At 45.6% G+C, this 21436-nt stretch overlaps 1 protein-coding gene across 1 annotated transcript in view; it reads left to right on the top strand.

Moving 5' to 3' along the window:
- Positions 1-21436, top strand: part of XPR1 (xenotropic and polytropic retrovirus receptor 1) — a 98908-nt gene that overhangs the window by 66839 nt on the left and 10633 nt on the right. Inside the window, exons 5-11 of the mRNA XM_084528647.1 lie at positions 1888-2037; positions 3088-3171; positions 3657-3738; positions 8556-8743; positions 8973-9152; positions 12687-12852; positions 14456-14647. Coding sequence (XP_084384773.1) covers positions 1888-2037; positions 3088-3171; positions 3657-3738; positions 8556-8743; positions 8973-9152; positions 12687-12852; positions 14456-14647 — 1042 coding nt within the window. The remainder of the gene's footprint in view (positions 1-1887; positions 2038-3087; positions 3172-3656; positions 3739-8555; positions 8744-8972; positions 9153-12686; positions 12853-14455; positions 14648-21436) is intronic.

Here is a 21436-nt window from a genome sequence, read left to right as displayed (position 1 = left end):
TGGGTTACCGAGGAAAGAAAACCCACGTGGAGCAAATTCCTCAGTCCGTTCGCACTGAAGCAAGAGGAGAAGTTGCACACATTGATTCGTAAGGTGCACAAAGCAAACGTGAAGTGAAACTATAACTTTGGGCCAGCTGGTACTTTGTAAAACTACCTATGATTAAATTTCCATTAAAAGTAATTTATTAGCAGTAATTTAGAACCTTAGAGTATGTTCACCTATTAAAATGAAATACTGTGTCTCAGAACAAACAAATCTTGAGAAATTAATTCATGGGGCAAATAATGGGGGCTGATTCACTCTTACTACACTGCCATGTGTTTGCCTTGGTGGTGCATTTAACCAATGCACTTGTATGCGAGCAAAGATTTTGAGTCTGCTGTTTCATCCTACTTGATGTTGCGTAACATTATTTGCACTGTTTTTTTTCACCTTTAATGGCAAAGCATGTCACTAGCCAATTCGCTTCCACAGATTCAATTAGCCACCTTCAGAAATGGAAGTCAGGCTTGGAGAAGGCCCCTTGCCAAATAGAAGTGTACTAAATAGCAAGAAGTGCAAAACCCGTGGCTGCATAGATGGCACTTGGCTGTTCTCGTTCGGTGTCATCGCTGCGGTGCCATCGTAGCCCGCGGTGTTTTTGTCAGGCCATGGGGGTGGCAGGATTTGTGGGCTCTGCTAATGTCATCACAAAGCCATATCAGTTCAGGCTGTGGAGCAGTCTCGGACCCAAACCAGCATTTTGTTGCATCTTACCCATTTCCAATTTATGAAATAGTGATCTGTTCTCCCTGGGGTGGGATGCTGGCTTTTCCGATAGAAAGTAATTAAAGTCTCTTGTCTGCAATAATGCAGATCACTAATGCATTGGCTTCCTGCTCCCATCTCCCTAGCCTCATTTCCCCACCTATATGGCAGGGGTCTGGTATTAAATCACTCTGAGCATAATTAGATTGAAAATAATTTCAGCGAGTAGTTGGCGCCTCTCCCCGGGGTATTGGATTCTGCGATTTTCTGTTTTTCTTTCCAAGCTACTTTCTAAGCTTTTTTTGAAGTGACTCTTGCCACGGTCTGTCCGTGTTCCTGCTGGTGCCTGAAGGAAACACAGAGCCTTTCAAGAGGTGTTTTCTGTGCAATGAAACACAGCATTTCAAACACATCTCATCACAGCAATCGCCTGCTTTTAATGCAGCGTGGTGAGCTCTGCCTATCTTTGTTACTGCCCGTTACAAGAGCCTAAGGTCAGGGCTCGTACGTAACTTGGAAATCAACCATCATTTTTTTTCCCTTTAATGTGGCATCGTGTTCTTATCTCCTCTGTCTGCAAGCCTCGGCCAGTTTTGCAGGCATCGTGCAATGTGCTTTGTGAGAGCGTGCTGTCAGGGGATGCACTTCTCAGGGCTTCACTTGCAGCGTTTAAACTTTTCACAAGTTTTCTGTTGTATCAGGATTTCTCTTTTATAATGTGCTTATTCTGCAAACTTTATTTGAAACCAAGAAGACTGAAAAAACTAGAAATCCATAGCCTAGTCTTTTCAGAAGGGGAAAAACCCTTGGAAGAATTAATATGTGCCTTGCTTTGGGGTAGGCGCAGCATACATACTCTTTCTGCAGCTTTCTGTTTTTAAGAGCTCATTACTGCTCATGCAGAGACCAGGTGTAGTGCATGTGGGATATAAGCAGTCTGGTACCCATGCAGAGAGAGCATTATCCTTTACAAAGGATACATAACTTTCTAATAAAGTGATAACACAAAAATCTTCCTGACCATAGATCCAAGAATTTTGATTCTTCTTATTCCTTGCTAGCGCTGGCATGTAGCCACGTAACTTTCTTCTGATCTGACTGAGGCTAATGGCCAGTAACTGTTCCTCTTCCCTGCAGAACCTGAACTTCACAGGCTTCCGCAAGATCTTGAAGAAACATGACAAGAACCTGGAGACGACACGAGGGGCGGAGTGGCGGGTGGCCGAGGTGGAGGTGGCACCCTTCTACACCTGCAAGAAAATCAACCAGCTTATCTCCGAAACAGAGGTAAAGATGCTGCTCTGTGCGCTGCTGCTTTTGTAACTAGAAAACAACGTGTTCTTCTTCACTATTGCTCCCCACAAGGTCTGCCTGTAGCCTGTATTCACCACCAAGGCAACTGTTGGTTGATTTTAAAGTGCCACTGATTTCTGGCATTGCTTACATGAATTTGTGTATGTTGTCTTGTCGTGGTTCCACTCGAGTGGGCAGCTCCTTCTTGATCACTCTCGTCCCCTGTGCTGTGGGGTCCCACCCACGGGATACAATCCTTGATGAACTGATCTGACGTGGGTGTCCCACAGGCAGCAGCTCTTCCAGAACTGCTCCAGATATGGGTCCATACCACGGGGTCCATCCCTCAGGAGAAAACTGCTCCAACCTGGCTCCCCTACGGGCAGCAGCTCCTGCCAGGCCACCTGCTCCTGCGTGGTCTCCTCTCCACGGGCTGCAGCGTGGAACCCTGCTCCACCGTGGTACTCCATGGGCTGCAGGGGGACATCCTGCTTCACCATGGTCCTCACCACAGGCCGCAGGGGACTTCTGCTCTGGCGCCTGGAGCACCTCTCCCCCTCCTTCTACACTGACCTTGGCGCCTGCAAGGCTGTTCCTCACTGCTCTCATTCTCCCAGCTGCTGTGTGGCGCAGCGTTTTTTTCCCTGTCTTAAATATGCTCTCACAGAGGCACAAGACAACATCGCTTATTGGCTCAGCTCTGGAACAGTGGGGCCCTTACCAAACATGGGGCAGCTTCTAGATCCTTCTCACAGAAACCATCCCTGTGGCCCCCTGCTACCAAAACCTTGCTATGTAAACCCACTACATGTCTTCAGCTGGTAAATTTTCACTCTGAAAAGCTAAGACAGTGTTAGCTTATATCATATAATAACACCTAGATGCGTTATGGTAAACTTTTCATATCTTTGTTACAGTACATTGGAATAACATGGGGTGAGGGCTCAAATGTAACTTGGAAATTGACTTATTTTTTGTTTTAATGCAGTATCAGGTGTTTAGCATTAGCATGACCTTCTGCGATGTGTGTCTTTATCTCCTTAGGAAGTGGTGACCAACGAGTTAGAAGATGGGGACAGACAGAAGGCTATGAAACGTCTGCGTGTTCCACCTTTGGGAGCAGCTCAGGTGAGCAAGTTACATAGCTAAGCTGCTTCTGCAACTTGTCGAGGTGCCAAATTAGATTTGCATTGGAACAAAGTGGTGAAAACACACGGGTATGAGCATGCTCCACAAATTGCAAGGAGGAGCATGGTCACGTAATCTGCTTTAGTTCTGGAAAATACAGAAATAATTTTTCCTAATGCGTGCAGGCAAGGTAATGAAGGGATAAGATGAATAATGAAGGGAAATTTGTGATACTAATAACGTATGCTTAGTGTTTTTGTGGTCTGGAACATTTTTTGAGAACCATTGAGCTCTGTTTCAACACGGCATGGCATCAAGATAGGCAAAAATATTACACAGCCTTTTCAGTGCTGCACTTCACAGAGAAAGAGTGCAGTCAGAGATGATTATTGTATCCCTGATTTTAAATTTACTCTGCAAATGAATCTAATTTTGCTGATAAACCTGTTCAATCCCCTTTAACTCCACCATTGCTTTGTTCACAGCCTGTACCAGCCTGGACTACATTCAGGGTTGGATTGTTCTGTGGATTGTTCATTGCACTGAACGTGACTGTCATACTTTCAGGTGGGTATCCTCAGCAGGAACCCTTTGGCTCCAAAGCTCCAGTGTGGATACGTTCTTGTCACTTAGTGGAGACCTAGATCTGAGCTGGGTGGTCAGCATGTTCTGGGTAAAATCACTTGGAGTCAGAGCACACTGCTGTGAATTGTTAGGGCTGCATAGGTTATGTCTTTCTCATGTTACTTACCTGGATTTTGGACTTGGAATGTATTGTGATCTGTTTTCCTTGTTTCCTCCGTACTCGTGGAGGGATGTTCTGGAAGTGCAAAATCCATGTCTAAAGACTTGGGTTACTGTTCTGTGAGCACACAATCTTATCCCACCTTGAGAGGTGTTTGTAGAGCTTAACTTTTGCATAGGTTTTGCACTGGTTCCTTACAGAGAATGAGAACAGACATATAGCGATGTGAACACCTTGCCACTCGGCACATTTTCATCATGACACGTGGCAATGGCACAAAGCTGTGCCAGGGAAGACTCAGACTGGACATTAGGAAAAAATGTCTTTACCACGAGGGTGGGCAAACACTGGAACAGGCTTCCTAGCAATGCCCCAAGCCTGTCAGTGTTCAGGACACATTTGGTTAATGCTTTAACTGGTTAGCCCTGATGTGGTCAGGCAGTTGGACTTGATCTTTTTAGGTCCCTTCCAGCTGAGCTGTTTTATTCTGTTCTATTCTGTGTAGAAAGTTGTTGGATTTCAATGCCTGGTGCTTATTAATGCAATTAATTGAATCTTTCTTGTTGGCAGATTTTGGCAAGGTTGTTTAAAAGCTAGAATAAATTATCACGTATCTCAGACCTTGGTTTTATTCTGTTTTGCTCCTTCTGAGTTTGAACTTTCATCAGAGTAAGAGCTATATTGGTACTCCAGATCCAGATATGCTCCTTCATCACAAGCAGCTTTACTAATTGTGTGTGTGATTTCAGTAGCCTTGTACGTTGCTCAAGCAGTGCAAAGGAAAATCAACATATAAACTCTTGCATTAGGGAAGCCCATGTCTATGCTTTGTTTTAAAAGAATAATTAAATATTTATAAAAAATATAATCAGATATTTCTGTAATTTGATCCAGCCTCCTGGGATAAAATTTATCTGTTTTTAGCTGTTTGCAAATACTTCCCTTTTGGTCTTTCTGTGGTAGAGGCAGAAAGTTGACCCGTCTGTGAAGGGTCCACTGAATGTGTAGAAGCTGTTCTTTATTCATCATATCTTTTGTTTGTGTAACTTGCATGTTTGATCTCTGTGAGGTGCAAATAGGACTGACGCCTGATATGTTCATTTTATCGCAGTAGTAAGAATGAAAAAGTGATACAGTTGTGAGAATGAATTCATAAAAATGATTAAACCTCTAAAGCAGATCTTACTAAACTAGTGGAATAATTGGTATGTTTGTATCAGCAGACATGATCTGATATCTATAAGTTACTGCAGATATTGGGCAAAAACTGTATTCTAACTACAAATTTTGATTTTAATTGGATATTATTTGCTAACCTCTATGCTACTTTTGCCAATTTGTTTTTATGATTTGATTGACTAAAGTAGGGTCTTAGAGTTGTATGTGTAGAATCTGTAAAACAGCATTAGAACATGCCCACGAGTAGTAAACCATATCAACAATGCCTGAGCTTTAGGCTGAACATTAGAAAGAATTTTTTCACACAGAGGGTGGCCAAGCACTGGAGCATGGTGGAATCCCCATCCCTGGAGGTACTGAAGAGACGTGAGGACGTGGCACTGAGGGACGGGGGTCACTGGTGGGACTCAGTAGGTTGATGGTTGGACTTGATGATCTTGAAGGTCATTCCCAACCTAGATGGTTTTATGATTCTATGATTTTAAAAGTAGAACAGCAACATTTTGTAGAGATGAGTTGACAGTCACCTGGGATCCATTGAAGGCTGCAGCTGCTACAGGTGGATCCCAGGGAAGTGTCTCCTTCAAGCATAAATTTCACCGTTTCTGTATCAGCCTCACTGTTCTGTTGCTGTATCAGCCTCTGTTTCTGCCTCACTGTTTCTTTATCAGCTTTACTAGCTGCCAATTTAATGTGTAATTGGGGTTGAAAGGCCGCGGAAATAAGTGTATGTTTTATTAATCAGAAACCTACAAGACTGCACACAAAATCTGAAGACAAGTTACTGCTCATGCTGCAGCAGTGCTCTGTCTTTGGTTTGGGAAGGAGCACGGTGGCAGGGCGAGCTTTGAGCTGGAAGAACGTGGCTGTGCCGTGGCATTCGCGTGACTGAGTGTAAAATCTCTCCGTGACAGTAATGACTGTATCAGGAAAGTGGTGTGGGTCTTTGTCATCGGGCACTCACGGTCTTAGGGTACTCACATGGATGACACTTAGCCTTCGTTAGGTGAGTAATTTTGTTTGAATGTTGTAAAAGGAATGCGCAGAGATATATTAAAACACATTTGAGGCAGGATGAGAGTCTGCACAGTTCGGTTGTGGTGGTGTTGGGGTTGTCACCAGGGAGATCTTCCTCTGAACACCTCGTGAGGAGCCCGCATCTGCTGTTTGGTGTCAGTTACTGAAGGGGCGAGTTAATCCAGTGTCACGTACCTGCTGACGTGGGGAAGTGACTTGATGTGCGGTGCTGGATTTAAGTGGAAACAAGAGATAAATGGAAAATCTCTCTGCCTTGGGGTTGGGTACAGACCTCAGGGCTGCGCAATGGGTTATGTTGGAGCTGTGGTCTTAATCTGCTCCTGTATCAGCACAGCTTCTCCCGAGGGAAAGCGTGCTGATGAGAGGCCAGGAATGCAGAGTTAAAGCCTCAAAGGGCTGGGGTGGGAGGTAGCTGCAAAGCAGGACAGTTTCCCCCAGTTCTTCTGCTTCCCTCAGGCCAGATCCCTTCCTTTATTTGCCTAAGCAGAAATGTCTGTAAACTCAAATACAAAATAAAAAAAGGAAAAAGTCTGAATTTTCAGACGTGGTTGAAAAATGTTTCATAACTGCACCTTAGCTCTGTTCTCCACTGATGTGCCTGTTACCAGACGTTGTGTTTTTCCACCCTCAGTCTGACTAGCTCAAGCTACACAGAAGGTGATGCAGGAGGAGGAGGTGTGATTCTTCACCCTGAGATGCTGGGGAATGCTTTCGGTTCTCATGGCACTCGAGATGGTTCCTCCCACCCAGACTGGCCCCTTGTGGTTACTCCTTTCGGCTGATAGCTGGCGTAAACGTGTCCGTGCTGCACCAGTTTGAGGCCTTGTAAGGCTTTGCTGGACAAAGCCCACAAAAGCCTTGCAAGCTGGTCCTTGAGCTTCTTCTGCCAGGCCATGTAGCTGTGGTGAAGAACATGGTCAAATTAGGAGATGTGAGAAGGGAATCACATCTAGACCTTACACTGGGGAAGCTGTGCTAGGTAGGGCCTTGGTTTCGGAGGAGGGAGTACACAGAAATACTCACAGCATCTGTATTTCCACAGCTCAGCTCAATGCATCGTTCCATATCTGCTTTTTCTCCAGAATCAGCTGCTGTTCAAGTGCTACAGTTAGGATCCTCTGCCACCCTGGGAGTAAAGAAACAAGATCAGTGGCATTGGCTGTGGAGAGCACATGCTATAGTGTTGTGTTGAAGTGTGCTCACCACAGGATAAACCTTTGTCTTGCTGTTCTGTCTCAGATAGCACAGCGTATCTGTTCTGGTCTCTCTGGGAGCTTTTGCATTTCTTATTCGGTATTTTAGGGCTACTGTGTCCTGTTTGTAAGCAACTGGAGGCATTTCAGATGTGCTTTTGTAATTCTGTACTTAAGCCTCATTTCTTTCAGCTTCTGCATGTCTGTCATTTCTATCCAAACTTGGACTTTTCTGCCTGAATCCAATACTCGCTTCAGGTTATAAGTTTAAAGCAACTGTTTGTCAGTCATTGTTCCTTGCACGATTTTCCTCCATAATTTGATGTGATATAAAGTACAAGTGAAGTGTCTTACAGATACGCTTTCTGTGAAGAAAAGTTTGAAAAACTAGGGGCTGTAATTCAGGCAGGAGGGTTGTGAAAATAAATTCTCAGCATCAATTCTGTAAAAGTGCCTGTTCTTTTCTGCTTTTAAAAGGCATATGGATGAGGAATGCTCAGTGAAAGCAAAATAGAGGGTTTGAACACTTGTATTTCATCTGTGTTTTTCTCATAAAACTCAGATCAGGCAATGGAGGGACCGTATTTTGCAAAGGGGCTTGTGCTAGAAAAGCTGCTGGTTTAGAGTGCAGCTGCTCATTGTTTGAAATTAAGCAAATCTGTTTTCAGAACCCTGTAGACCGAACAAAGGAAGAAACAGACTTCCCATATTGTTGCCTTGCGTTGGCTATTCTGTTTGGGTGCGGCTGGAAATTATATTGCTGGCTATGAATATGTATTACATTACAGTTGTATGGACTTGGGTGATCAGGCACAGTTTAGCATTGTTTTAAATGCTGTAAATTGTACTTCTTGGTTTTGTGGGGAGCTGAAATATTTGTATCTCAGTCTGTTGAGATTTCTTCTCCATTAAATCAGAACTTTTAAGTGAATATAGAGATGATTTATGCTAGCGCTGTCCCTTGTGCCTGTAGTGTGAGACAGGGGACTTGAGATGCTGCTAATGACCTGACTGCAGAAGCTGGAGAGCAATTTTTCCCCAGAATAGTCATAAATCCTCTGACAGATGAGGCAAAAAGTCCTCCAGCTGCTATATGAGTTACAAGTGTACCCTGTTTCCATGGGCTGGAGCTGAGCGTCTGAGAACCAGCAGGAGGAAGTGGAGCACAGGTTTGATTTGTGGCATGCCTTGTGCTATCATTATGGCTGTTTCATCTTTTCCTTTGTCAGGTGTGGCTTTTATAGAAGGACCAAATGTGTGGCCACTGGTGAGAATCTATCGAGGTGGCTTTCTCCTGATAGAATTCCTCTTTCTCCTGGGTATCAACACGTACGGCTGGAGACAGGCTGGAGTGAATCATGTCCTCATCTTTGAACTCAATCCCCGCAGCAACTTGTCCCATCAACATCTCTTTGAGGTAAACAGAGCAGGTTGTTAGGAGTGGCTGAGCTGTGCGTATCAGGAGGATAAATCCTGCACCATTTCCTGGCAAGGAATTGTAACACAATTAGAAGAGGAAGTTGCTGAAGTCTGATTAGATTACAGGATTGAGCACTGCTCTCCCTTTTCTTATAATGAGAGCTCATTGTAGGATTTGGAGTTATTTTTTTCACAAGGTATCTGCATTTTTTTCTGTCTTTCTGTAGATTGCTGGATTCCTGGGGGTTTTGTGGTGCCTGAGCCTGCTGGCATGTATATATGGTAAATTCACCTACATCCCTATGCAGGTGAATCCACTCATCTTGTACGGCTTCATGTTGCTTTTTCTCATCAACCCTACCAAAACCTTATATTACAAGTCCCGTTTTTGGCTGCTCAAACTATTGGTAAGTCTGAAATCTGATTTTAAAATAAATAAATAAGAGATAAAAAGCTGTAGTTGAGCTGTAGCAGTTGAAATATATACAAACATCACTAATCTTCAGGAAAGAGGAGTGGTATGCCTTTGTACGTGTGTATTTATAGAGCAGACCTGAGAAGGTATTGACTGCAAGGATGGGGTTACTGAAACAACTTCTGCTTGTCCCTACAAGTGTATTATTATCTTATGTTGCAGGTAGGTGTTCGTAATCTTCACATACACAGCTGCATATAGCTTTGTCCCTTAATGCAGCAGAATGGTTTGGTTAGGGTTGTAGGGCCCTAAGGCACAGCTGCACGGGTGCTTCTCAGCCCCAAATGGGAGAGTGCCAACAAAGAGAGGTTCACTGGTGGAGAGGAAACCTTTGCAAAGGTTGCTGCTTCTCAAATTATGTTCACAGGTTGTTTTTTTTTTCAGCAAATCTGTTGTGTTCTTACACAAAATTACTCATTTAAGACCCAGCTCTTTTTTTCCTGGTAAATTAAATGTAAATATGCGTGCTGTATCTGTGTTCCAGTTGTAGGTGGGAATCCAAAAGTACACCTTTCAAACTTGTTGGATGGCTCTTCAGTTTCTTCAAAAACAGTTGTTTCATGTGTTCATCCCAACCCTGAATGTCCTTTTAAATTAACTTCCATCAGTTTGGTTCCCTCGATACGTTGTTCTTGCTAGAACTACTCTGAGAGCATTCAGCAGAAGAGAGTTGGGCTGGCTGACGTTATCCGTAAAATCATTTTAATGCCAATTAAGACGATTAACTTTATCTGGAACATGACAGAGATGAAATGTAGAGTCACGTTTCAAGCGTGTGCTTGCATTTCTACACACACCTAGTTAACCTCTGTGCGCTTACCTCTGCTATTTGATTTCCTAGGTTTCTACTGTGTCAGTTTCTCCCTTTTTGCCTTCCAGCGTTCAGCCACCTCTCACAGACGTACCTTTTAGTCCCAAGCCTCATTAGTCTTACTGCTGTCCCTTGGTGTTAGGGGAAGTACCGGCAGCGGTCTAACTGTGTGAGCAATATCTGTGCTAATTTACCTTAATATCTTAACAGGGTGAGATTCTCAGTCTTCACAGAGCTTCACAGCACCTTCCCAGTACCTGCTTTCTCCAGACTATGCAGCAGTGTGCAGCACAGACGTGTCTTTAATGTGCAGAGGCCAATTCATCCCGAGGTTTCCTGGGGAGAAAAGCTTCATCAAAATGCAAGATCACCTTAATGGTGGAAAATGACACAGTGCTTCTGTGTGTCAGGGGGAAGGGGAAAAAAGGCCAGACAGAGCACATAGCTGTTAGGCTTTTCTAATTCTTATCATATGAAATCGGCTGGCTGGGTGTATTTTATTTCTTCTTTTGCCAGCAGCTATCTGGGTGCAAGGAGGTGTAAATAGTGCAATTCTTAGAAATGTGCTGTTCGCCCAAATTTTGATTTGATGGGTGTTTGTCTTCACATTTCATGTGCTTCATTTCTGGCCAAAATGGTGTACTTGGCGTAGCAGAGCATTATTGGTACCTCCAGTTGTTCTAGGACCAAATCAGGGGGATATTTCAGAGCTAGGAGGCTTTCTGCATCCACCTGTGCTCATCACCTGCTTGTTGCAATTTGTGAGTGGGATTTGATTTGATAATCCATGAGGAAATGCAGTTTACTCCTTCATTGATCTTCCTCTGGATGAAAAAGTTACTTAGCTCGTAGTGAGTTGAATTCCTGTGCCAGACCCTTCTCTCTTCCTTACGTGGCATCCTGATCACGTGAGTGTTCTTTGCTTCTGCTGCCAGGCGAGGAGCCTGCTGAATGCACTTGTGTAGGCTGAGGGGAGCAGCTCGCCAAGAGGAATCAGATCAGAGCGCAGAGAATGGCATAGCATCCCCATACCGTCCTCCCTGCAGGGTGCTGGAATGGGGAAACAACTGCAGGGAGCATAGCTGTGCGAGGTGAAAGTCTAGGAAGTGTTCAGCTCTAGCTCAACATCTCCTGTCTCAGCGCTTAGCGAAACTGCAGTATCAGCACCAGAAAGTCTGCGCTTGGGTTGTGGAGCTGTGCAAATATAATCGCAATCGATTGCTTGAAGTTTAAGTTTGTCCCTGGCTCCTGGTGTTTCATGCCTTTATTCTCGGAGCCCATCTTCACCAGAGGGTGTTGCAGGCACTGCTGAGCTGGGAAGGTGGGTTGGTTTGTGCAACGGGGATTTGCCAGCGGGCAGTGCTGGCACCCTCTGACTGTTGGGTTGTGCCTGGGGCAGCGTGCAGCAGCCCTGGTCAGAAACCACAGTGGGGTTAGGAGCGTTCAGACAGCAGCTCCCATCCTTGGGGAGTGTTGGTGGAGATAGCAGGGCCTTGCTGGGTTAGGGAGGATGGACTTCTTGAGGACGGGTGCTCTGCCTTCTCCCATGTCTGCAGAGGCTGCTCCACAACAGGACTGCATCCAGAGCAGAGCTCCCTAACGTTCGAGCCATTGCACTAGGCGCTGTCCTACCAAACACAGTGCTTTCTGGGTCAAGGTCCCTATCTGCAGTTCAATGCCACGAAGTCTTGATCCCTTATTTGGCTTTGAAATTTAGGACCAGAGCCTTGAATTGGCATTCCGGGCTGGATGGGAACGTGTCAGTCCTTTCCTGGGTTCCTGAAACTGCGTGCCTTTAGGTTAATAAGGAGAGCAATGTAAAGACCAGTGTTAGCCTGTGCTTTCATTAATGTAAAGGTTCATAAATCTCTGAACTACAGGATGATGCTGGTGCTGTCTCTTGGAGAAATTGGCTGTTAGTAGCTATAACTAACTGGGCAGGGAGAGCTGTAATCAAAGGTAATGGACCATGAAAACCGTCTGGTTTGAAAGTGGCAAAACTGCTGCTGAGGCTTAGAGGGAAAGTGGACTGGGATGGAGACGGAGTCTAACTGACACTTAATAGGATTTTCTCTGCTCTTTATTTAACTCTTCCTGTGCTAGAGGGCTTGGGAGATCCAGCTGAGTAACAATATCCACTGGTACAGCTTCTAACACCAAAGAACAGCTCGAGTTAAGTAAATTGGGCCACGATCAGATTAATGGCCAAGCTGTGGGTCTGTAAGCTAACTGATATTAAGTGTGAGGCAGAAGATAAACGTGGAAGACGTCAGTAGATACGACATAAATGCCTGAAAGGAAGTGCTGGTCAGCATGAGGATCAGTTGGAGGAGCTGAGCTCCTACACAGAGACCCCAAGTTTCTGGGGAAGAGCTTGGTTGGAGGAGGCTGGGCTCTTCCAGTTGCGGAAAAAATATTAAAAAAAAAATCAGGGAGTGAATAGGAGAAGAATTAGATGTCTGAAAGGAGGAATTTTATTTGTACTTCAAGCAGAGAGACAGTTATCTTTCTTTTTTCAGCAGGAGCAAAAGGTCAGCAATAAATCTTGAAGCGTTTCTGTTACTTCCATATTTGTTCAATGCTGCAATGTCCTGCTGCTGCGGTGAGGTGTCTTTGCCACTGTGTCATATGAATTATTCCTTTTTCTCTTGACAGTTTCGAGTGTTCACGGCTCCCTTCCACAAAGTAGGCTTCGCAGATTTCTGGTTGGCTGATCAGCTCAACAGCCTGGTCGTGATACTCATGGATCTGGAGTACATGATCTGCTTCTACAGCTTCGAGGTTCAGTGGGAGGACAATGCTGGACTTCTGGCAGATACAGGTAGAGAAATGCTGACACCCCCGCGGATGCTGTCAGAATGACCTGAAAAGCACCAAGCAAAGCCACTTCTTGGGCATCTGTGTTGAAGAGGCCTACCAGTGACATAGGAAACTAAAATAATTGACGTTCCTTGTAAAAGTGCCATTAGAGATTCTACTGTTTCTTGCTTCCATCCAGAGAAATGGCATTTCACATCAGTGTTCGTTCCCTAAGCCAGTTGTTTGGCCTGACTTGCGTATTCGTCTGACTGTAGGCAGAGCACTTCTTGACTGGAAAGACAAAACCCTTTTCCTGGCATTGTTTTATTCGAGTCGTTTAACCATGTATTTGCTTTTAGCCTGTTGCTTAGCACGAAAATGAGTTGTGTAAGGCCGTGAACCACAATGTTTCGTGCTGCAGCCTGGTTCTTACAGGCACCATCACCATATCCTAAAGCAAGAGAGGATGGAGAAACTTCCTTAGTTGGTGCTGCCCCTTATTCAGTTAGGGTTGGTGCTGCGACACCAGGGTTGTTGATGCTGTGCCTCTCTCCTTTCTAGTCAGAAGAGCCCCGGAGTTGGCAGACTTTGGCCTTCCAGTCACAAAATAGTCCCTGGCTCCTACTGGATCAGGCTGTTTTCTTTCCACTTTAAGCAGTGACTGCTGGCAAATTGTGTTGTCTGATGGTGTTGACACTTGCTATGAGAGATTGTGGTATGCTTCGATAAGCATCAGTATTTGCTTTGTTTTTCCAATCTGATCTTTCTCTTCCCTTTAAGACAGTGTTGGAATTAACTATTTATTTATTAAAAAAAAAAAAGTTATAAAACAACTGGGTGGATAATGGTTTGTCCTCCAAACACTGCAATAACAACATAGTGCTTTGGAATAATTATCAGCTAATGAACCTGTCTCCATTAGTGTGAGTAGAAACAAACATTTGCTAATCAGTGGGGTGTTTATTTTAGAGGTAGTTTCCTCTCACCCCAGTTGCTCAAGCTGTGGTCAGGCTATGCCCTGTCTTTGTTTAAAATACTAAAATAAATAATAATAAAGAAAGCCAACAAAAATAAGAAAAAAAATACTGAAAGCTGTTTTTTCCTATTATAATATGCAAGAAAAGTTAAAAATGGGTCAAGGACATCTTAGACAAAGTAGTCTTTTTGAGTTGTCCTGCTGGGTTTAGGAATGCTCTCCCATTTATGCACAAAAATTCAGTCGAGAAGGCCATGTGTAATTCCATCTTTAATTTGGTTATTCGCAGCAGTGCCAAAAGCACAAAGTAAATATAAAAATAGATTATTTCTAATCTTCTTGCATGTTAATTACACTGGCAGCAGTGAAAGAGTTAGAAGATTATCTGTCTGGATGTGTTATTGATGTCATGTCACCTGAATAGCTGCAAGATAGTGTAAAGGGCATCGGAATACTCTCTGAGTCTCTTGCTGTTCTGAATGTTTGTGCACGTATGTGTGCAAGTTGCAAACGTGTGTGTGCACAAGTATAAGACGTGGATGGGGCACTGCACTCTCAGGTACACTGGTACTGCTCTGACAGAAAGGAAGACAACAGGAGTTGTTAAACTTACTGACTCTGTATCCCTGACACTTTTTTTTTCTTGCAGAAGATCAGATTTGCTACAGCTACTCCTACGGAGTGAGAGCAGTTGTCCAGTGCATCCCTGCTTGGTTGCGATTCATCCAGTGCCTGCGCCGTTACCGCGATAATAAACGGGCCTTTCATCTGGTTAATGCTGGAAAATATTCCACCACCTTCTTCGTGGTGACATTTGCAGCCCTCTACAGCACTCACAAAGGTACGGGTTACTTTGGAAAGTCATTTACCTATCAGTCCCTGCTCCTTTTGCTTTTCAGGACAGCCACTGGAAGGAATCCTGGTGGACCACCTCAGTCACTTTTTTTACCAAGTTAGGCAGGGTGATAGCAGTATGAAAACACAGCATTGGTTCTTTGCATTTAAATCATTGTATTTTGGTTCTGAGTTGGTTTTCCATCAGTGGCTCTGTGCTGTGAGGAGTGGTTGTGGTGTGTACTTGTATAAATCTCCCACATGCAGCTTCGGTGCAGCCAATATGTCTTACCAGGCTTTTCTGTTTAGTAGAACATCTTGGGCTAAGTCATGGGATTTTCCTCTTACGTGGGAGAAACTTAGGATTTGGCTTCGCTTTGAAGCATGAATTTGTCTTTTGGCACCTGTGAAATATCTCAGTGGAAAGTCAAAGGGCTGCCTAGCTTGCAAAGAGTATTTTAAGATCTTCATTTGGGTATTTTTTGCATACGCAGTGTACTTATAGCTGTGATTCAGGAGTGTCAGAAAGAATGTTCAGGTTTCTCTCTCAAAAGGAGGAAACTGAAATAAATACCTGTCAGTTCTTGCTGTGACGGGAGGCTGGATGGGGGATGGATAAGGAAAAGGAGGATGTAGGAAATTCTTCTCCCTTGGCTTTTATGAACAACTAAAGTCAGTCTGTCATTCCTGGACACGGGGATGTTCACAGTGCTGGGAAAATGTCCTCTCTGGATTTTTCTGCATGTTTTTATCCATGTTTTTTCTGCAGCTGGCAGGGAGTTGTTTCCAATCCATTTAACTGCAGATTGAGCTCTGATCCCTAAGTTCCCCATCTCCCTGGAAACGACAATTACTTGATTCTGCTCTTGTTCTGAAGGAAAAAGCTTTTAGTTTCTGCACTTCAGGCAGTCGCCCTGCCTTTCATTGTTCTGACGCCCTAAAAGCTGTATTCTTTCATTTGAAAATATACGCCTCCTATATCTCCAGGAATTAGCAGCTACACACACTGGTGAGCAACTACTTATCCTGAAATACGGTTGGGGCAGGGCAGGGAGAGGTGTTCAAGGTGTGCTTCTACTTAACCTGCTGGTTTTGGGGAGGGGGAGCAGGGTTATTAGAAACCTTCCTGTGGCCAAGAAATGGCTGTTTTCAAGTCACACATGTAATGTTTGCCAAGCCTGGTGTCCTAGTGGCATAGAAACGCCCTGGGGCAAGCTGAAGGTTGGAAGTCGGGCGCTCTGCATCCAGGTGCACGCACAAACCCACCGAGGGAGCATCCCTGGCAGATGGTGTTGCAGCTCATCGCCTGGCTCCTCGTACATCTCCTTCCTGCTGCCACAGCCGCAGAGCTTGCTCCCATTTGAAGTTGCTTGCTCGGTGCCATCCTGCAGCTCCTCGCTCCCAGCCCTGCAGCCCCGTTAGTCACAGCTGCTAAGCCGCGAGATGAGACAAATGCAGATTGCCTGGCTGCAGTCGGTGCTTCTACGTTTTATATACAGTGCCTGCTTTTAGGAGCCTGATGAATGCTTCTCCCTCGTGTGGGGGCACCCTGGAAGAGCCTCCCATGGGCAGGCTGGGGTAGGTTTGTTTGGAACAGGAGGAAAATCAGCATCTGTCAAAACGTCCTGTTTAAGAACTTGACCTCATCTTATCCCCTTGAGGTTTGTGTCTGTGCCAGTGCTGCTGACCCTTGTTCTTGTCGCTGCCATACACAACTGCTGTCTGCTCCTGGGATCTGGCAGGGAGTGGGCTGTAACGAGGTGTTTATGAGCCCTGCATGGGCTTGTTCCAGCTGCCGAGAGACCTCGGTGACTCCCAGCTTTGGTCTGTCCCGTTCTGTTAGTGGCAGTCGATAGCACATAGCTGCTGGTATCATGCAAAAAAAATTTGGAAGCTTCCCCGTGTTTGGAAATTGCACGTTCGCACAGCTTTTGCAAATGTCACCGTGCCTGGACTGGCAGTGATTTTCAGAGTGCTGCCTGAAGACCTTGCTATGCCTTGTCAGCCCTGCTGGCTTATTCCCATGCTGCCACAAATGCGCTTCCTAGTGTGCTGGATCTGTTATAACTTCTTTCTTTGGTTAAAATCTGTTAACATGTTATCTGAGCACTTTGCTTGGATTTCCAGTTCTTTCTCAACTTGGAGTCAGATGGGCTGTTACCGAGTGTTTACGATGTTCCTGTTGGAAGCAGAAGCGCTGCTCCCCCACGCTTTCTGTCTGCCTAAGTATAGCAGAGACAAACACTCATCTCTTATTTACAAAACAACTGTTGGGGCTAGGGATGTTTGCTGCTAGGAACAAGCACTGCCCAAAGCAAGTGTCAAATTGGTAAAGATCCTTGCTACTTGGACCTGTTCTAAATTTCAGTGAGTAATGAACCTGTTAATTGCTGTTTTAACGAGAGTTTTATTTAAACAGACTTTCATGCCTCTGTTTGCAAGTCTATGACTTATAAGTCTGGAATGACAGCTTTCAGCTGCCAGGAGAAGAGGGTAATTTGTGGCCTTTTCTTGGGAGGTCAGGTAACGTACACCAGCCTGTTCTCCTTGGGAGTCCTGGGGAACATCACAGCCCTCTGGGGAGGGTTGTCTTCCTCCCGGAGTCAGAACAGTGAATAATTTGTAGTTGCTCTGCAATTTTTCAGTTTTGTGGCTGCCAGCTGCGTGAAGATGGACGGTGTGGTTGGGAGGGTTTGTCAGTGTTGAAAGCCAGCTAATTCGTACGGAGCGCGTTCGTGGCGTTGTTGTGCTCTGTTTTCACAGACTGCTTGGGAAACAACTTGAGCTAAACAAATGTCCAAATGCCACCTTGTTACGTACGGCTGGTGTATGCAGCATATGCGGGACTGCCTTTTCCCAACCTGCTGTAGGTTTGTAAGGTTCCTCCCTGTCCTGGTGGTACTGTAGGCTTTGGACTGGCATTTCAGCTTCCCCAAAGGATCACTGTTCAAGACCTCATATTGCTTGGCTGGTGCATTCTTTCTTCCCGTAGAGAAGCCTTTACTTTTCTTCCTTCTGATTTGGATGCAAAATGCAACTTTCTCTGCTCTGTGCAGTTGTAATGAGAGACCCAGTAGATACCCAAGTCAATCCTGTTGCGTCTCGTCTCCCAGACTGGCACTCTCGCAGTGCTGGAATCCAGCTTGTTTACAGGGCTCCCTCCGAGCCAGCATCTCCTGCATTAGTGATGCTTAAGCGAGAGCCCCGTACCGGGGGACTCGAGCAGGCAGCGGCTGCGTGCACGAGCGCTAACTCGAGCCATCCGCTTCACCGCCAGCTCAGGAACACGACCGCGTTTCGGGGAAGACAGCAGGAACCAAAGGGCAACTGTTGCTAAGCTCCCAAAGGAAGAATTCTCAGTATTTTTATATCGCTCAAAGGAATGGGAAGCAAAGGCCGTGTTCTGTAAATATAGTCCTCCGGGATATGTTTGCCCAGGCAAATGAGGCAGATCTGTAACTCTAAGCGACCCAGCAACTGCAGCCTGTGCCTCCCTGCGCAGCCGCGGCGCGGCGGAGCAGCCACCTCTGTCCCCGGCTCTTCCTCCCCTTCCTCTCTGCCTTTTAGCACCGGCAGTGCTGAGTGGTTCACCCAGAGCTGGCCTGCTGAACGTTGCAGTGCTTCAGGTAACCCATACAGAAACCTGGGTGCCTCCAGGGAAACAAGCCATTAAATCCCAACGCTTCAGATCCAGCGGTTGTATTTAGGAGTTTGGCTCCTACTGTAACACATCAAGAAGCAGTGCAACTGGAGTTGTGTTGTGCTAGGAGAGTGCTGGTTGCTTCCTGAGCATCGTGCCTGACACATGCACTCACTTTGTTCTTTGTAAAATGCAATGCCTCCTGCTTTTTCCTGCTGCCTCTCATTTTTCTCGTCTCGATGCTTTTTGCTCCCGTGGTGTCATCTGAAATACCTGGCTCGTGTAGAATACAGATTTGGCTTCCGTGCTTGAATAACTAAGCTTCTTCAAGTGCTTCCATCATTTTCTTGTTTCGTGTGATTCGCAGTTGGTGTGAGCGTTTGTGTGCTTACCTTGACTTTTCAGGAACATGGCAGTGAGCTCAAGTACAGCTGCTGGCTTAAAATTGACTATATGGGATTTTATCTTGTAACTGAGGGAAGGATGTAGTGGTTTATGTGAAGCTTCCATCGTCAGTGTGATTCACACCCCTTATTCCATGAAATCATTGTGGCGTGGGTGGTACCCAGCTGTTTAATGACCTCTGATTTAATCCAAAGCTAAGCCATGTGTCCTGGGAATTTGTGCAAGTGTCTCTCCTTCCGTACCACTCCCACACCCTTAATAGATACCCCAGATAAGACTGCTGGACGTGAGCTGCCATCAGCTTGGAAAAGCAGTGGAGAGCTCCCGGGTCTAAGACAATTTAATTGCCACACAGTTTCTCATTAAACAGTGCAGGACACTGACAGTAACTGCACGGGGCTGCTTCTGTAGCTCAGTGCTTCCACTTGCGTTCTCAGCATCGCTTCAGAAGCAGCCATCCTGCCGCAGTGATGTATAACTCCTTGTGTCTTTGCTTTTGTGCTTTTTGTTTGTGTTTTTTTTTTTGTTTGTTTGTTTGTTTTTAAGCTAGCATAAATGAAAACTGTGAAAGTCGTTGCCTTACCTAGGAATAGAGATGTGACCTGACAAGGCAGGAGCCATCATCCCTAGATTAATGGGCTTTTGCAGGAAGGTGTTGGACCGTCTCTTACTCACGGGGAGGTTCAAGCAGGCCGGAACAGATGAAGATGAATGGGAAACGTGCTGCTGTTTGGAAACCTAGCAGAAGGCTCCAGGGCTGGTTCAGGTCTCACAGCGGCCCCCCACTCCTCATTAATCACAGTGGTTGAAGCAGTTCCCAGCAGTCGTACCGGGTGCTGGAGCTGGAATGGATCGCTGCTTCTCCCACGGTCGCTCCCACCACAGCCCAACTGTGCCATCCATCACCTGGATGGATGGATGGATGGATGGATGGATGGATGGATGGATGGATGGATGGATGGGTGGATGGGTGGATGGATGGATGGAGGGGGGAGAGGATGGTGGCAATACTGAGTGTCACTGGCAGCTGCTGGAGGATACCTGACTGCATCTCAGCCCTGCTGAGAATTGGCAAGGCAAAATAAAAGGGCATTTGGAGTTCAAGTGCAAATTTTTAGTGGGAAAAAAGACTTTTTCGTGGAAGGGTGAAAAGAAAGACTTTTTTCAGAAGGGTGAAACCAACAAACAGCATTTGTGGGATCCTCTTCCCCGGTTATTCCTTGTGTGTCGGTACAAGAGCGCTCCTTCTCCTTGTAAGAACAGCTGTTAGCACTGTGGCAAGCCAGATCGTTGGATTTAGGTGTCACAAGAGCCTTACAGGGTGCTTAGGTTGTCCTCTTGAAGTAAAACAAACTTTGTACTGGGATTAACTGTCTTCTTTCTTAGCAGTGGCTGCTTTTGTGCAGCGTGCCTTAGCATGGCACACTGGCAGCTCCATCAGGGTGATTATTTGGAGCCGAAGTGCACAATGTCTTGTCACTTTGCTGTGAGCTAGGATGCATTTTTGTCTGAAACCCTGTCATCCCATGCCCAGGAGGCCTTCGGTAACGAGTTGTGTTCATTAGCCAGTCTTTCAGATCCTTTCCGTCAGAGCGGTGGCAGTGTCATTAGCGGAGAATTTGAGGCGTTGCCGTGGGCAAACATTTCCATCCTGGCCTCCGACCCCATCCCAGCTCTGCTGATGATCTCTGCGGCACCGTGAGCAAGCCTGACCCCCAACACCGCCTTGGCTCCTCTAATTGCTCAGCCAGGGCTCCAGGTACCTGGGGATGGAGCAGGGACACGCGAGGAGCACCCCCGAGCGGGCTGGGTGCGATGCCTGCACTCAGCAAGGGCTCAGTTTTTAGGCAGAGCGCTTTCGGGAGCTGCCACGGCCCCCTGAATGTCAGCACAAATGAGGCGTGAAATCCCACAGGGAAATTTTCCAATGCTTTGTAGGCCTCTAAATGTCAAGTGGGATGCTTCCCTCTGCCAGCAGCCGAGCTGTGGGGGAGAGGCACCTCGGCACCCTACCAGGAGAGTGATTCATTCATGTGGTTCCGAAACCTGCAGCTGCGAGGTGCATGGCCACAGCCGGGGCTTTGCGAGGGGACTGGCGGTGCCGTTTATATCACTTAATGCAGCTTTGAATTAATGGTGATTGGAGAAGCGAAAACGCTAATGAATAAGTAGAAAGGATGGCCTACCCATACCTCATTTCATGGGCACTTAAGAGGGGGAAGCCTGGCTTTTTTTTTTTTTTTTTTTTTTACTTAATGGAGCATATTAGAAGAAGCAACTGACTGCATCACAAGCAATTTACCTTCCAAATGAATGCAGACCTGGAGTTCTCTGGTGCTGCAGAAATCTAGGAGGTGCAATAATCCATCTTTCTTTTTCTTTTATCACTTTTGCATTTGGAAGGAATCTCTTTGGGGATCTCAAAGTACTATAGAGGTACCAGATGACATTGTGTCCCAACCCCCATGTTGTCCAGTCACAATATAGGCCCTGATTATCACACAAATTATTTTTGATTGTGAATGCAGAAATTCTTATTAGCGAGACCACTGGCTAATGGTTAGATTGGAAACCCCATCCTCAAGGTAGCTGTTAAAACACCCCCCAGTATCACTTCTCAAACGTGAGAGAAGATGCTGGAGGAAGAATCTGATCAAATCTGTCAGCAGGGAATGATAATGCATCCTCCAGTTTGCAATTAAATCACGTTTCTTTTGCTTGTGAGATACAAGCAATGAAATTACTCTGTCT

This window comes from Aythya ferina (assembly GCF_964211825.1).
Source record: "Aythya ferina genome assembly, chromosome: 8".
NCBI classification, from domain to species: domain Eukaryota; kingdom Metazoa; phylum Chordata; class Aves; order Anseriformes; family Anatidae; genus Aythya; species Aythya ferina.
The sequence above is the reverse complement of the archived record's forward strand: the minus strand, read 5'-3'. Positions and strand labels throughout refer to the sequence as shown.